The sequence below is a fragment of the Rana temporaria genome, chromosome 12 (genome assembly GCF_905171775.1).
Source record: "Rana temporaria chromosome 12, aRanTem1.1, whole genome shotgun sequence".
Taxonomy (NCBI): domain Eukaryota; kingdom Metazoa; phylum Chordata; class Amphibia; order Anura; family Ranidae; genus Rana; species Rana temporaria.
Window position 1 is genome coordinate 102,078,977 of NC_053500.1, and position 14,517 is coordinate 102,093,493.

Here is a 14,517-nt window from a genome sequence, read left to right on the forward strand (position 1 = left end):
TAATGCGGGAGGACCTTCTGTCTCATGTCCCCATACTTCATCCTGCTTTACAGTCGCTGGCATTTAACGGCATGGCTATTGAAAGCCAGGTACTAAGGGACCAAGGTCTTTCCGACTCGGTCATCTCAACCATGCTGAGGGCACGGAAGTCTTCTTCCAGGAAAATCTACCATCGCACCTGGAAGTCCTACATCTTTGTGCGAGGAGATGGGGTGGTGTCCACGGACGTATTCGGTTTCCAGGGTCCTGCTGTTTTTACAGCGTGGAGTAGATCAGAAACTTGCCTTAAGCACCATTAAGGGACAGATTTCAGCTTTGGCTGTGTTCTTACAGCTGCCTTTGGGGGCCCATTCTCTGGTGGGTACCTTTGTGCAGGGGGTGCGTCATATACTTCCCCCTCTTAAACCACCTATAAATAATTTATATATAAATTATATAAATAATCTATATAAATATAAATATAAATATCACCTATAAATAATCCCAATAAATCTTTTTCTGATTTAAAAATAAAAATTCATCAGGGATTCCATTCAAATAGCAAGTTTGGATGATATTTTAAGGCCTTTTGAACAAAATTAGGCCACTCCATGGCAAAAAAGATTCCAACAAACAATTTTTCTGTGAACAATCGAATGAAAGTTTAACCAAGTATGGCCAGATTCAATCTTATTAAATTACAGTTTACATCTACTTCTAGAGACCACGAGGTTGATTTACTAAAAGGAAATCCACTTTGCACTTCAGTGGACTTGAAAGTACACTTGTAAGTGCAGTCACTGTAGATCACTGTATTTTTGAGGGGAAGCTCTGAAATTAGGGGAAGCTCTGCCGATTTTTATCATCCAATCGTGTGCAAGCAAAAATGCTGTTTTTTATTTTCCTTGCATGTCCCCCTCATATCTACAGCGACTGCACTTGAAAGTTCACTTGCAGTGCATTTGTAGTGCAAAGTGGAGTTGCCTTTTGTAAATCAACCCTCATGTGACAAACTTAAACAGGTTGCAGGTAAAAGCACAGAAAAATCAAGCATTTATTATTATTATTATTATTATTATTTATTATTTATATATTACATGTATTTATATAGATTCAGCAATTTAAGCAGCATTTAAGATATTGTGCATCTGTGTTTTTACTTTACATAAACCATATTTTCATTTACTTGCAATGTACCTGAACTCACTAGCAAATTTGACTTCTTTAGAAGACTTGACTCCCTAGCACATCCTTCTCCCTCTTTGCACATAATACTCCTCTTCTGGGAGTGTCTAACCACCTCCTGAGCTGGTAGCTGGTAGCTCATTTGCCTCTACCTTCACCTACCTACATAACCGTTCATATGGCATCCTAGAAAGATCTGAATAAAAACAATATTGATTGAGTATATTGAGCTCTGATTCATCTGGGGTTGTTGAATTTACATCCAAGATGGCAACCCCCAGCAGCGTTCTTAGGGCTTTTGTAAGTCCTCCTAAAGCTTTTACAGATAAATAAATACACATATAATCTTATGGAAAGATTGTTGTTGAAATGATCTGGCAATAGGTGGCATTGATACTAACAGCAATTATATGTTTTATACAGAGCCTGAAATAGAAGATTGCAGCTTTGTATGTAGTGGAAATTCTCCAAGAGAAAGTCTTTCCTCCATGTAAGTATTCTTTGTAGCGCCTCACAAAGGGGTAAAATGTTGCTGATTTCAGTAAAGTTAGGGTTATTGATAAAAGGTAGACATGGCAATTAACGGTGTTGCATATAGCAAGCAAATGTTGGCTTTAACTTTCCAACATGTTTTATCAGACAATACAGTGCCTTGAAAAAGTATTCATACTGATTGAAAATGTTCACGTTTTGTCATGTTATTATCAAAAACATAAATGTATTTTATTGAGATTTTATGTGATAGACCAACACAAAGTGGCACATAATTGTAAAGTGGAAGGAAAATGATAAATGGTTTTCAGAATTTTTTACAAATATGTTAAAAGTGTGGCGTGCCACAGCCCCCCTGAGTCAATACTTTGTAGAACCACCTTTTGCTGCAATTAGAGCTGTAAGTCTTTTTGGGTATGTCTCTACCAGCTTTGCACATCTAGAGAGTGACATTTTGCCCATTCTTCTTTGCAAAATAGCTCAAGCTCTGTCAGATTGGATGGAGAGCGCCTGTAAACACCAATTTTCCAGTCTTGCCACAGATTCTCAATTAGATTTAGGTCTGGACTTTGCATGGCCATTATAACACATGAATATGCTTTGATCTAAACCATTCCATGGTAGCTCTGCCTGTATGTTTAGGATCGTTGTCCTGCTGGAAGGTGAACCTTTGCCCCAGTCTCAAGTCTTTTGCAGACTCTAACAGATTTTCTTCTAAGATTGCCTTGTATTTGGCTCCATCCATCTTCCTATCAACTCTGACCAACTTCCATGCCCACAACATGATGCTGCCACCGCCATGTTTCACGGTGGGGATAGTGTGTTCAGGGTGTGTTCGTTTTCCGCCACACATAGCATTTTGCTTTTTGGCCAAAAAGTTCAATTTTGTTCTCATCTGACCAGAGTGCTTTTTTTCCACTTGTTTGCTGTGTCCCCACATGGCTTCTCACAAACTGCAAACGGGACCTCTTATGGCTTTCTATCAAGAATGGCTTTCTTCTTGCCACTCTTCGATAAAGGCTAGATTTGTTGAGTTCACGACTAATAGTTGTCCTGTGGATAGATTCTCCCACCTGAGCTGAGTGAGTGAGTGAGAAACTTATATAGCACAACAAATGCGAACTGAATCGCTTCTGGGCGATTAGTATCCATTTTCTTAGGTGAAACTTTTGCCCTCAGAAGAGATGGGTTTTGATTTTTCCTCTGAAGGCCAAGTGGTTCACCCCCAATCGGATGTTGGTTGGTAGAGCGTTCCATAGTCTGGGTCCTTGGACTGCAAATCTCCGTTCTCCTTTGGATTTGTATCTGGCTTTGGGTATCTGGAGTAGATTTTGGTTGGTGGATCGCAGAACGCGTAAGGGGGTTGTGAGCTTTTAGTTTTTCGCATAGATATTGGGGGGCATTTCCTTGAACGCACTTATGCTGTGGGTCTTTGCAGCTCCACCAAAGTTACTATGGGCCTCTTGGCTGCTTCTCTGATTAATGCTCTCCTTGTCTGGCCTGTCAGTTTAGGTGGACGACCATGTCTTGGTAGGTTTGCAGTTGTGCCATACTCTTTCCATTTTTGGATGATGGATTGAACAGTGCTCAGTGAGATGTTTTAAAGCTTATTTTTTTATAGTCTAACCCTGCTTTAAACTTCTCCAGACCTGTCTGGTGTGTTCCTTGGCCTTCATGATGCTGTTTGTTCACTAAGGTTCACTGAGGACTTCACTGAACAGCTGTATTTATACTGAGATTCATTTACACACAGGTGGACTCTATTTACTAATTAGGTAACATCTGAAGGCAATTGGTTCCACAAGATTTTAGTTAGGGGTGTCAGAGTAAAGGGGCTGATTTTCCTTCCACTTCACAATTATGTGCCACTTTGTGTTGGTCTAAAATCTCAATAAAATACATTTCCATATTTTGTCATGTTCCAACCAAAACGTAAAACTTCAAGGGGTATGAATACTTTTTTCAAGCTACTGTACATTAGCTGAACACATAAGGTTGTGTGTATCCTCTTATTAGAACTGATCATAAGGGCCCTTTCACACTGGTGCGTTTTTGCGGTAAAAATAGCGCTATTAAAATGCTCCCCATGCCCCTCTCCATTGAAATGAATTAAAAACGTGTTAAAATTGCGGTGTTTTACCGCGAATTTTAACTCTCCGTTTTTACAGCGGTTTTTAATTCATTTCAATGGAGGGGGCATGGGGAGCGTTTTATGAGCGTTTTAATAGCGCTATTTTTACCGCAAAAACGCACCAGTGTGAAAGGGCCCTAAACTGATTGTAGAGTAAAGGGAAACTAGGAGACAGAGTGGGAAGACTGGGTAAAGGGGCAGAGCAGACGCAGATCATAAACCATGATTGGTGTGATAGAGATAACAGAGAAGCAGCTGCTGAATGTGGAATATTGGAAACCAGCAGGTTACTGGGAAGGAAAACAGAATAAAAAATTGGTGGGTGAGTGAAGATAATTAAGGACAGAGGCAAGGGTGGCAAAGCAAGAGCGATGTTCAGTGGAAGGGAGAGAGGAGCAGCAGCTGATTGGATTTCAATGGGAGAGGATGCAGAGGAGTTATGTATTCAGACAGTGGAGGAAAAGCAGGACTTATTGTAGGCTTGTGGGGAGGTTTCATGTATGAACTGTTATTTCTGTATTTTAAATACACCTTCCATGATACACCTCTGGGAAAGGATGGAGTTTATTGGGAGGCGATGGGGCTTACAACATGCACAACACCTTTATATTTATGAAATATAAGGTGACATTTACTAATCTGCTTGGTAGTATGTCTTCACTATGGCAGCCATTGGATAATGTTCACAGAAATGAAAGTATTATAGAGAAAGGGATGCATAGATTTCTTAAAGTGGAGGTTCACCCAATTTTACAACTTTGCCTTAAATAATAGTGGCCTGGATGTCTACTACTAGTCCGCTATTAAAAAAATTATAAAAAATTGACATACCTTATTTTCCTGTCCTGAAGCAGGCACTTCCTGGTTCTAGGTGTGCGGGACTGGGCGTGTCGCGATCGCCGCAATGACTTGTGGGATTGATCACGAGGGTCTAGTCCTCATGACGAGAACAATAATCCTTTCAGAACTAGTGCTGGTCACAGCGGGGCGTGTCCTTTTCAGGACGCCGCCGGCCGTTGTTATAGAAACTGTACAGTGTTGACGGCGCGGCTCGCCGTCACACTGGGCATGCGCGGGATAAAACGGTGAATGCTGGGACATCAGCATTCACCGCGTCACCGCATCCCGGAAGGAAATAGAGGAGGGCTTCAGAGTGCCCATAATTAAGATGGCAATGTCCATCTAAGATTTTTATAAAATATCCTTTGCGGGCAAATGAAAATCCTGGCGGCTGCAATATTGGGACTAGTGAGTACAAGATGACGTATGTTAACAGCGTTTTTCCGCAGAACCCCCGCTTTAAGACCAGGGCCAGGGCAAGACAGGCACCCACCTCTATGAGCTGGGGCAGGAGAATTAAACATATTTTCCTGCTGCATTCATTCCCGGTGTAAATTTCCACCAGTAAATGATACAATCTCTGTATAGCACATAGGCAAAATGATTGCGAGTCATGTCCTGTGAGCAGGTGGTCAGGCTTTGAACTGACATATATATATGGGGAATACAGCGCAGGTCTTATAAATGAAATTATTATTAATGTGATGTCAAAATAAATTTGTAGATGTGGCTGCTGCAGCAAAAATATGTCAGATGAACATATAGTATAGAATGTAAAGGGATAAATGCTGCGCTGCTAATAGGGTGTGTGTATACAGGTCAATACCAACATGACAAGGTATACAATGTACACACTACAGTAAATAAAAGTGCTTAATTGTGCAACAAATACAAAGGTGAAATAGTGCACTAGGGTAAATAATAGTCCATATAACTGTGATCAGCTAGGATATAATTGGACGTTTTGTAGTCTTCATAAAAGCACCCAAGTTGTGTTGGAAAGAAAATCCACAGCAAGTGTAAGACAGCTGGTTAAAGCACCTCCACCTCAAGTAAATATTCTGCTTACCGAACACCAAAATATAAATCGCATGTAGTACTGTATCTGATAGATAGCCTCCGTTCCCCAGCTAGGTTCCTCCACACCAGATAGAAAAAATGGATGATCCTTAGCCAGAACGCACTCATGCGTTAAACCCAGGAGTGAAAACAAGAAGGGCAAACATAGAGTAGTACTGCTACTAAAACGATTTATTGTAAAACAAAGTTATGCACTCACATGTCCATAGTAGTACATTAGCGTGTGTTATCCGCTCGTTCCTTCCGGATGTCGCGGGCAAACAATGATGACGTCAGCACGCCGCTCCTCCCTACGCCGTTTCGTCAGTAAGATGACATCTCCCAGAGTGCCCCTGGAAGATGTCATCTTACTGGCGAAACGACGAAACATGTGAGTGCATAACTTTGTTTTACAATAAATCGTTTTAGTAGCAGTACTACTCTGTTTGCCCTTCTTGTTTTCACTCCTGGGTTTAACGCATGAGTGCGTTCTGGCTAAGGATCATCCATTTTTTCTATCTGGTGTGGAGGAACCTAGCTGGGGAACGGAGGCTATCTATCAGATACAGTACTAAATGCGATTTATATTTTGGTGTTCGGTAAGCAGAATATTTACTTGAGGTGGAGGTGCTTTAACCAGCTGTCTTACACTTGCTGTGGATTTTCTTTCCAACACAACTTGGGTGCTTTTATGAAGACTACAAAACGTCCAATTATATCCTAGCTGATCACAGTTATATGGACTAATATTTACCCTAGTGCACTATTTCACCTTTGTATTTGTTGCACAATTAAGCACTTTTATTTACTGTAGTGTGTACATTGTTTACCTTGTCATGTTGGTATTGACCTGTATACACACACCCTATTAGCAGCGCAGCATTTATCCCTTTACATTTGAACTGACATATCCTGTGCCCATTAGGAGAATGCTGTAGTCCCCTTTTTCTGTAAGCAGCTGATCACACAGATTTTGGGCTCTGTTCTATGCCCTGAGGACCTATAGGAATGGTGCCAGTATTGCCATAAAACCAGCATGTTTCAATTCCCTCAATCGTCTTTTTTTTTTTTTTTTTTTTTTTTTTTAATACTTTATAGGAAGGATGTCCCATTATGTTCTTTGATTTCTCCCTCAGGTCACCCATCAGTAGTCTCCCTCCTCTGTTTGATTCAAGTGGCCCGTCCAGTAGCGACAATGTACCACAGATCACAGCCAACCTTGAACAGCTGCTGGAGAAACATGGAGAGGCAGGGATTAACAGTAAGACTTGGGGGTTTGTGAGTCAAAATGATACCTGAAAGGATATGGCTGTCCTATGTTGGTTTGTGATGCATGATAGTGATGCAAATATAAGGAATTCTGCAAACTGGGAAGTGGCAATGGCTGGCAGACAGTAATACACTGTTAATGGATACACTCAACAAGCATTAAAACATTATCAGATTTTTACAACCAACTGTCAAAGGTCACTGGACTCTTTGAGAATGATTGTATGGTTTCCCAGGTGGCATCTCACTGCAAGACTCACTGCATGGGTGCATCACAGACAAACATCTCAGTCCAGAACGCTGCTTTAGATTTATATAATTTACCAATTTGTTAATTCTTTTGATGGGATTTTTTGTCTTTCTGTTGCTTGCTTTATCAGTTGAACGGCTGAGGTTTTTTTTTTTAATTAACCGATTCTCGCCCAGGCCTATGGCTGAATGACACTGGCACCGGCCTCTCGTCGATCCAGGTGGACGTCATATGACATCCTTACAGATTGGGCCCCACGTGCAGATGCGGGGCCTTGCAGTGGCATGATCTTTCACTGGTCCTGTCCACAGGACACAGCCAATGACTGATCAGTGTACCGCCTCATTGCCGGTACCATGTAATCACTGTGGTGAATCACAGCAGGTCACATCACAGTTGTACACAATGGATGGCTTTCTTTCATGCCATCCAATGTGTAGAACTATGTTTAGCTATGATTGGTCAATTTGATCACATAGTACAGACAGTGCCAATGTGTACCATGTGATTAGCTTTGACCAATCACAGCTGAATCCGTTTAATTCAGTAAAATGCTTGCTTATGAGTAATGCACTGCTATAAGCAAACATATTGTGTAAAAAAAAGAAAAATCCTGATAATTTCTCCAGAGCAGTACAATGTTACTATGGTAACATCATATAGTAAAACCTTGATTTGAGAGTAACTTGGTTTTAGAGTGTTTTGCAAGACAAGCAAAATGTTTTAATACATTTTGCCTTGATATACAAGCGATGTCTTGATATTAGAGTAGCGTCATGTCACAACTGAGTATAAAAAAGAAGATAGAAGGTACAACATTTAGCAACTTATTGCTACACTTAGAGGTGCCTCTCTTCTCTTTTATACCGTGCAAAATAAAATGCTTTGATATACAAGTGCTTTGGATTACAAGCATGTTTCTGGAACGAATTTTGCGCGCAAAGCAAGGTTTTACTGTATTGCTCTGGTCACAGTGTGTTGAAAATAAATTGTAAAAAAAAAGAAAATGTGATGAAAATAAATTAAAAAATGTTTTGTGTTGTCATTGTCCCTGATCACCACCATAGCAGTTATATGATGATGCTGTACTGCACTGGTGACAGTATGATAACAAAAAAATATGTGAAAAATGTATTTTTTATTTTCTTAATTCTCCAAAAAATAGTGACCAAAAAAATTACAACTTCAAAAAAACCCACTATGCCCCCTACTTTCCAAAAAGGGGTAATTTGGGTAGTATTTCTGCTGTCCTGGCATTTTAGGGCCTCAAGAAATGAGACCGCCAGTGCATCAGGATTGATCAGTTTTCAGATATATACCATAGTTTGTGTACTCTCTAACTTTCACACAGACTAAATAATATACACTGATTTGGGTTATTTTCACCAAAGAAACGTAGCAGAAAACATTACAGGCTAAATTGATGCAGAACAATTATTTATTTGCAAAATGATATAATGGTAACAAAGAAACACACATTTTTTAAAAAAATTCAGTCGTTTTTTTTTTTTTTTATTTATTTAGCAAAAAATAAGAAACCCTGTGGTGATTAAATACCACCAACAGAAATCTCTATTTATGTGAATGATACAAATTTAGTTTGGGTACAGTGCTGCATGACAGCGCAATTGTCATTCAGAGTGCAACAGCACTGAAAGCTGAAAATTGGCCTGGTCAGGAAGGGGGTAAAAGTGCTCCGTATTAAAGTGGTTTAATACTGTAAATATATTGACATGGTAGTTATCCATTTATTACTAAATTTACATAACACTACAGTTATGTTTTTCATAGCTATGTACAGGTTGCTGTGTTGTCAATGTAATGGTTTCACATTTGCATACACAGTTGTGGACATGCTTCAAGCTCTGCACTCTCTGCAGAAAGAGAATCGTTCCCTTCAGGATCAGATTCTGACTCTCACTGCTCGTAAAGAAAAGTTACAACTACTCAATGTCCAGCTGGCTTGTCCCTTTCCTCCGAGTTTACCACCAACCAGTATCTCTAATTGTAAGTACCTATACTGAGTATTGCTTACCTTTTCCTTCTTGTTCTTATTGATATGCAGCAAATTTTCTCTTGTTTTTTCTTAAAGGCCAACTGCTTGTAAATTCATTAAATGGGGATTAGTGGTAGTTTTAAATTGTACTGCCTTTAGAGCTTTAGTGATCTTTAACTCTGTGAATGGAAAAGCAAGGCGATGTGATTTAGAAGTCTCAAACGAGGGACTGCAAATTGGCAATCTAGACAAAAGTAGTAAGAGTAATTTCTTTCTCGTTCTTTGAGGCTCGGTTCACACTAAGCAGACTCCAAAGTCACGTGACTTTCAGTGCAACTTTGGAGTCAAACTTTGATGAGACTTTCATGGGACTTTGAAAGGACTTTTACACTCTGTGGCACTGAAATCGGATCAAAGTAGTGCAGGAACTTTTTATAAAGTTGGCGTGACTTCAGTAGTGCTAATGAGGTTGGCTCCCATTGACTAACATGGGATTTCACATGTCAAACGACTTGGGGTCTCACAAATCGGATCCCAAGTCGCGGTAGTTGTGGCAATGTAAACCGAGGATTCAGAGACATTTTATGTTATACTGCCATCTCAGGATATACTCTGTGGGATGAATCTTGACCTTTATGCAATCAGGTCTGGATCAGTGTTTGGTCCTTGGTACCATCAAGTGCCAAATTTTGGCACCTGCGATCTTGTTGGATTGCCTGAATTTACAGTGCCTTGAGAAAGTATTCAGCCACTTGGTGTTTTTAGTGTTTTGCTGCATTAAAACCTGGAATATTTTTAAATTTTTTTAGGCTTTGTACCCTATGATTCTGAAGGTGTAAATATTTCTTATTGTGACACAAATGTAAAAATTTAAACCATTTAAGACAGAAAAACAGAACATGCATAAGCATTCAGCCCTCACCCTAGGTCAGTACTGGTCTATGTTTATGGTTTTGCTCTCGGTACTCCTTTGTTGCAAAACTGAGACATGCTAGGAACAAGAGAAGTTACACAAGGCTGGTCACTGTTTTTTGTTTGTTTGCCATTGTCCTCCAGTAGGAGGCAACATAGCATTTAAAGATCTGAAACCTGTGTTCCTCAATGAACACCAAGAAAAGGATTTTATGGTTAATACAAAAATCCAGTCTTATACACCATATTCTCCTTCCCCGTACTTGATGTATTTCATTAAGTGGCCCTGTAAACTACCCTTACACAAGGTTTTATTTTAAGTACACATATCGTTAGAGATACTGTTTCTGCCATTGCTATCCTCATTTAAAAAAAAATCTTGTTGTCTGCTGTATCTGCTTCAATATGTTGGTATCACAGGATTTGAACAAACAATACCGTGTGAGTGTGAGGAAAGAGAATACTTTGCTCCAGGTCAGAAACTGAAAGAAAGTATAAAAAATAAGGGATACAATCAGCGCAAATAAACAAAATAAATTAATAATAAAGGAGTGCAGAGCAAATCACGGCTCAATAAGACAAACATAAAATATAAAGATAAAGTCCAATATTGTTCCAATACGATAGATGTGGACAAGAAGTCCCAGACAGCACTGAAGAAAATCCATGTAATAAATTACATGAATTCAATAAAAAAGGGGACTTTCCCTCCACCTCGCTTTGCTCACCTCAGGATGTAGACCACGGAACTAACAGATGGTCAACAACGCATGTCTCATATGGGTTTAAATCATTCGGGAAGGGTCCAACACCTCCAACTGATATTCCCAGGAGTATGTATGGTGAGAAACATAGCAGATCTAAGTGCTCACTGACAGACTAGTTTAACCCTTTCCTGCCGAGCGCATGCACATATGCGGCCTCGGCTTTCGGTGGGTTATCCTGGGATGATGCCTGCAGCTGCAGGCATCATCCCGGTACCTTTGTTTAGAGCCAACGATTGGCTATCCAGGAATAACAACCGATGCGGCTAGAAGCCGCTCGGTTGTAATGGCGGAGGAGCGGGATGGGACATCCCCCTTCCCGCCGCCCTGACAGGGCCTCCCGTCCCACCGGGAGACTCGATCCGCGATCCGCCGCCTCCAGTGTCTCGCCCCAGACTGGATCGAAGCCGTAAATGGCTTTGATTCAGTCTCTGCAATGTAAACACGAAAGCGGCGTCATGTCACTTCTGGGTTACTCGGCTGCCAATGGCGCCAGATTTAAAAAAATACACAGTATTCAGAATCGCCGTTTTCAGTGATCTGAATACTTTGAAGTGCAAAGGAGGAATCGGGGGTCTTTAAGACCTCCGATCCCTCAATGGAGAGTATCTGTCACCACCTATTACTGTCACAAGGGATGTTTATATACCCTGTGACAGCAATAAAAGTGATCAAAATGTATTTTTTTTTAAAAACACAATTTAAAATTATAAAAATAAATAAGAAAACTTTTTTTTTTTACAGCGCCCCCTCCCCGCGAGCTCGCGCAACAAAGAAAACGCATACATAAGTCGCGCTGTTCAGAACTCCGCTCTGCAGTGAACTGCACCTGTATCTCATTAAAATGTTTACAGTTCTAACCTAGAGGCACCTGTGTTTCTCTTTTCATATGCATATCTGTAGTCTGCTTTCAACTCCCCCCTCAAAGGCTGCCAAGGTTGTTTTGGATTGCTAAAGTAATCTACCCTCTTCATTTCTCCCCCTCCACTCATACTGAGTATCCACTTCAAGGACTTATTGAAGGACTAATTTATTAAATCTCATGCTATTTAGCAGCGCCACTACCCATTTTTTAGTCTATGGCAGCCAGAGAACTAGCATTTTTTAAAAGAGAGGTCAGTAATGGCAGACTACATAATTCTTCTGTGACAGATGTTCATTAACCGTGTCTGTATCTTCTCTGCCTGCAGTGAGTTCCCAGGACTCCTTCAGCAATAAGAGTCCAACATCAAAGAGCAGCTTTCGAACAGAAAACTCTCCTTCTGAGGTGAGGTGGATGGGAGTGGGAAGGAAATTGAACTGATGATTGTGAGATGACATTTTTCTATACTTCACTGTTCTGTTCTTTAGGGCTGACACAACTAATGGACATAATTGATTATGAAAATTGTTGTCAAGTATTTTTATAATCGATTAGTCGGTCAGCCGATTTGTTGGCCTGTATACAGAATGCATTATTTGTTTACATATCAGAATGCATTGCTGTGTGGGCTTGACTCTGCTTGTCTCCACCCCCGTGCAGAGACCGGTGGGGTGTGCGCAGATTGGCTGTGCAGAGCTGGAGTTTTTTTTTTTTTTTTTTTTTGGATGTTGGAAATGGGTTGGCTGCATGTTGGGGGTCGCTCGCACCTGTGGGTGGGTGGGCTAGCGGGACTCAATTTCTGGCAACCTAGCACCTGGGATTTGTCGAGCCCTGATATAGCATGATATCTTCTGCTACTAGAAGTGTACCTGGGCAACTGGGACTGGTCCGGTCTCCGCTCACTCCTGACAAAAGACTACGTAGGCAACAAGCCAGCTTGTGCCTATACTGTGGAGGAGCAGGCCATTTTCTATGCAATTGTCCTGTGAGACCCAACAAGCTACGCTCAACAGTTATCATGACCTGCCAAGTCGCTGGGCCTGCCCAGTCTCACTTTGTCCTCCCCATCTCCCTGCAGGTGGCTGGAGAGGAGATCCGACTGCTAGTCATCATTGATTCTGGGGCAGTCCTTTTTCAGGAAGAGAAGAGTCGCCCCCTCCTCCAGTCGTATTCGAGAGCGAGGATGAGTTTGAGGTTGAGGCTATAATGGACTGTAGAAAAAGGAGTCGACAAGTCCAGTACCTTTATAAAATGGAAGGGGTATTCCCTGGAAGATAACTCTTGAAAACCCTCAAGGAAAATACACGCCCCTCGCTTGATCCAAGCTTTTCATTTGGAACACCCAGAGTTAATGACCAGTTTGGGTGTCCAGAGGCTGCCCCTCGGGGGGTGGAGGAGGGGCACTGTCGGAGAAGCATATGATTTAGAAACATATTCTACTTTGAACAGTAGATGGCAGCAAAGTTGACAGTGAGAAGCTGTCAGAGAAATCGCATGACTTCCTGGCTGCCTATAAAAGCTGAGCAAATGCTTAGAGGAATTGCTGGTTTGTCTGTCAGCTTCCTGTGTTCCTGCTTCAGTACCCTGCTATCTTGTGATTACCTGTTGTGACCCGGATTGTTCTTGACCTACTCTGCCTGCTTCCTGTGTTTGGCCCTCGGCCTGCTTAAAGGACTACCCCGCTTGCCTTCTCGTGTTTGAGTCCCAGCCTGACCTCTCGCACTGCATTTGCACCCAGCTGACCATGACACGGTGCTCCAGTTTCCTTCTAGCGGTTAACACTCGAGTCACTTAAACCTGCTGGCGAACCGTGCCTCTCTGTGCCCCCCACCTACTGTATCACCTCCAGGGGTGGAGTGCGCTCAGCTGCAAGGGGAGCCACTCTCAGCATCTCGGCCTCGGTGAGTACTCCTGACAAGTGTAGTCTATGTTTGCTAAAATTTGGTTCAAATTGTCAGCTCCCAAAAGATTAGTAGGAACTGTGTCTGAAACTAACACTTTAGTGACAATTTCTGTTTGCTGTCCTAGCCTGAGTTTAAATGGCTTGAAAAAAATAGGTAGAGTTCCCGGGTAGGCCAACACCAGAGATAACATTTGTAGATAATAATCCTGGAGGTAAGTCCTCTATATTAAAAGCACCAGTATCTATTAAACAGGTTAATTCTGTTTCTCCTCCAGGATAGAAGAGTTCTTGTAAAAATACTTTTTTTTTTTTTTTTTTTTTCACAAATAAATTTTATTGAAGGTTTTCAAAGGTAATACAAATAGTACCAACATACATATAACCAAGTTCTAAGTAAAAGATTCCAACTAGCGATAGACAGAGTTTTACATTCATAAGAAAAAAAAAAAGATCCAGCGAATGCTGTCTCCATGTAAAGCTTATCAAGCGGCCACACATAAATGTATCAACGTCTGGGGTAATATTGTTAAAGGTATATGTAGCAGTGTATAACAGGCCAGCCTGAGTTACGTTGGAAGGGGAACCATAGGAAAAACACAATATTTAAAGTCGCCTCTAAAGGTACTATGAGCTAAACAAGGATTAGAGGATGTGGCCGACGGCATGGATCAAATGCATAGCTAATGATCTATAATATTTTTTACTGGAGATCTTGGATAGGTGAAGGAGGTATTGCGCTGGCGTGAATTCCAGAGGAAGCAAAGATATTTCAGTTGCCACTTCATGGACTTTCCTCCAGTACGACTGAATCAATGGGCATGTCCACCAGATGTGGAGGAGAGAGCCCAGGTCCTGCTCACACCTCCAGCACTGGT

General features: G+C 41.2%; 1 protein-coding gene across 3 annotated transcripts in view; it reads left to right on the forward strand.

Annotated features, from left to right (window-relative positions):
• Window positions 1-14,517, forward strand: part of MLLT6 (MLLT6, PHD finger containing) — a 182,544-nt gene that overhangs the window by 119,781 nt on the left and 48,246 nt on the right. For all 3 annotated transcript variants that reach the window (XM_040329957.1, XM_040329956.1, XM_040329958.1), the window contains 4 exons: window positions 1,588-1,654; window positions 6,823-6,947; window positions 9,051-9,212; window positions 12,068-12,144. In XM_040329957.1, coding sequence (XP_040185891.1) covers window positions 1,588-1,654; window positions 6,823-6,947; window positions 9,051-9,212; window positions 12,068-12,144 — 431 coding nt within the window. The remainder of the gene's footprint in view (window positions 1-1,587; window positions 1,655-6,822; window positions 6,948-9,050; window positions 9,213-12,067; window positions 12,145-14,517) is intronic.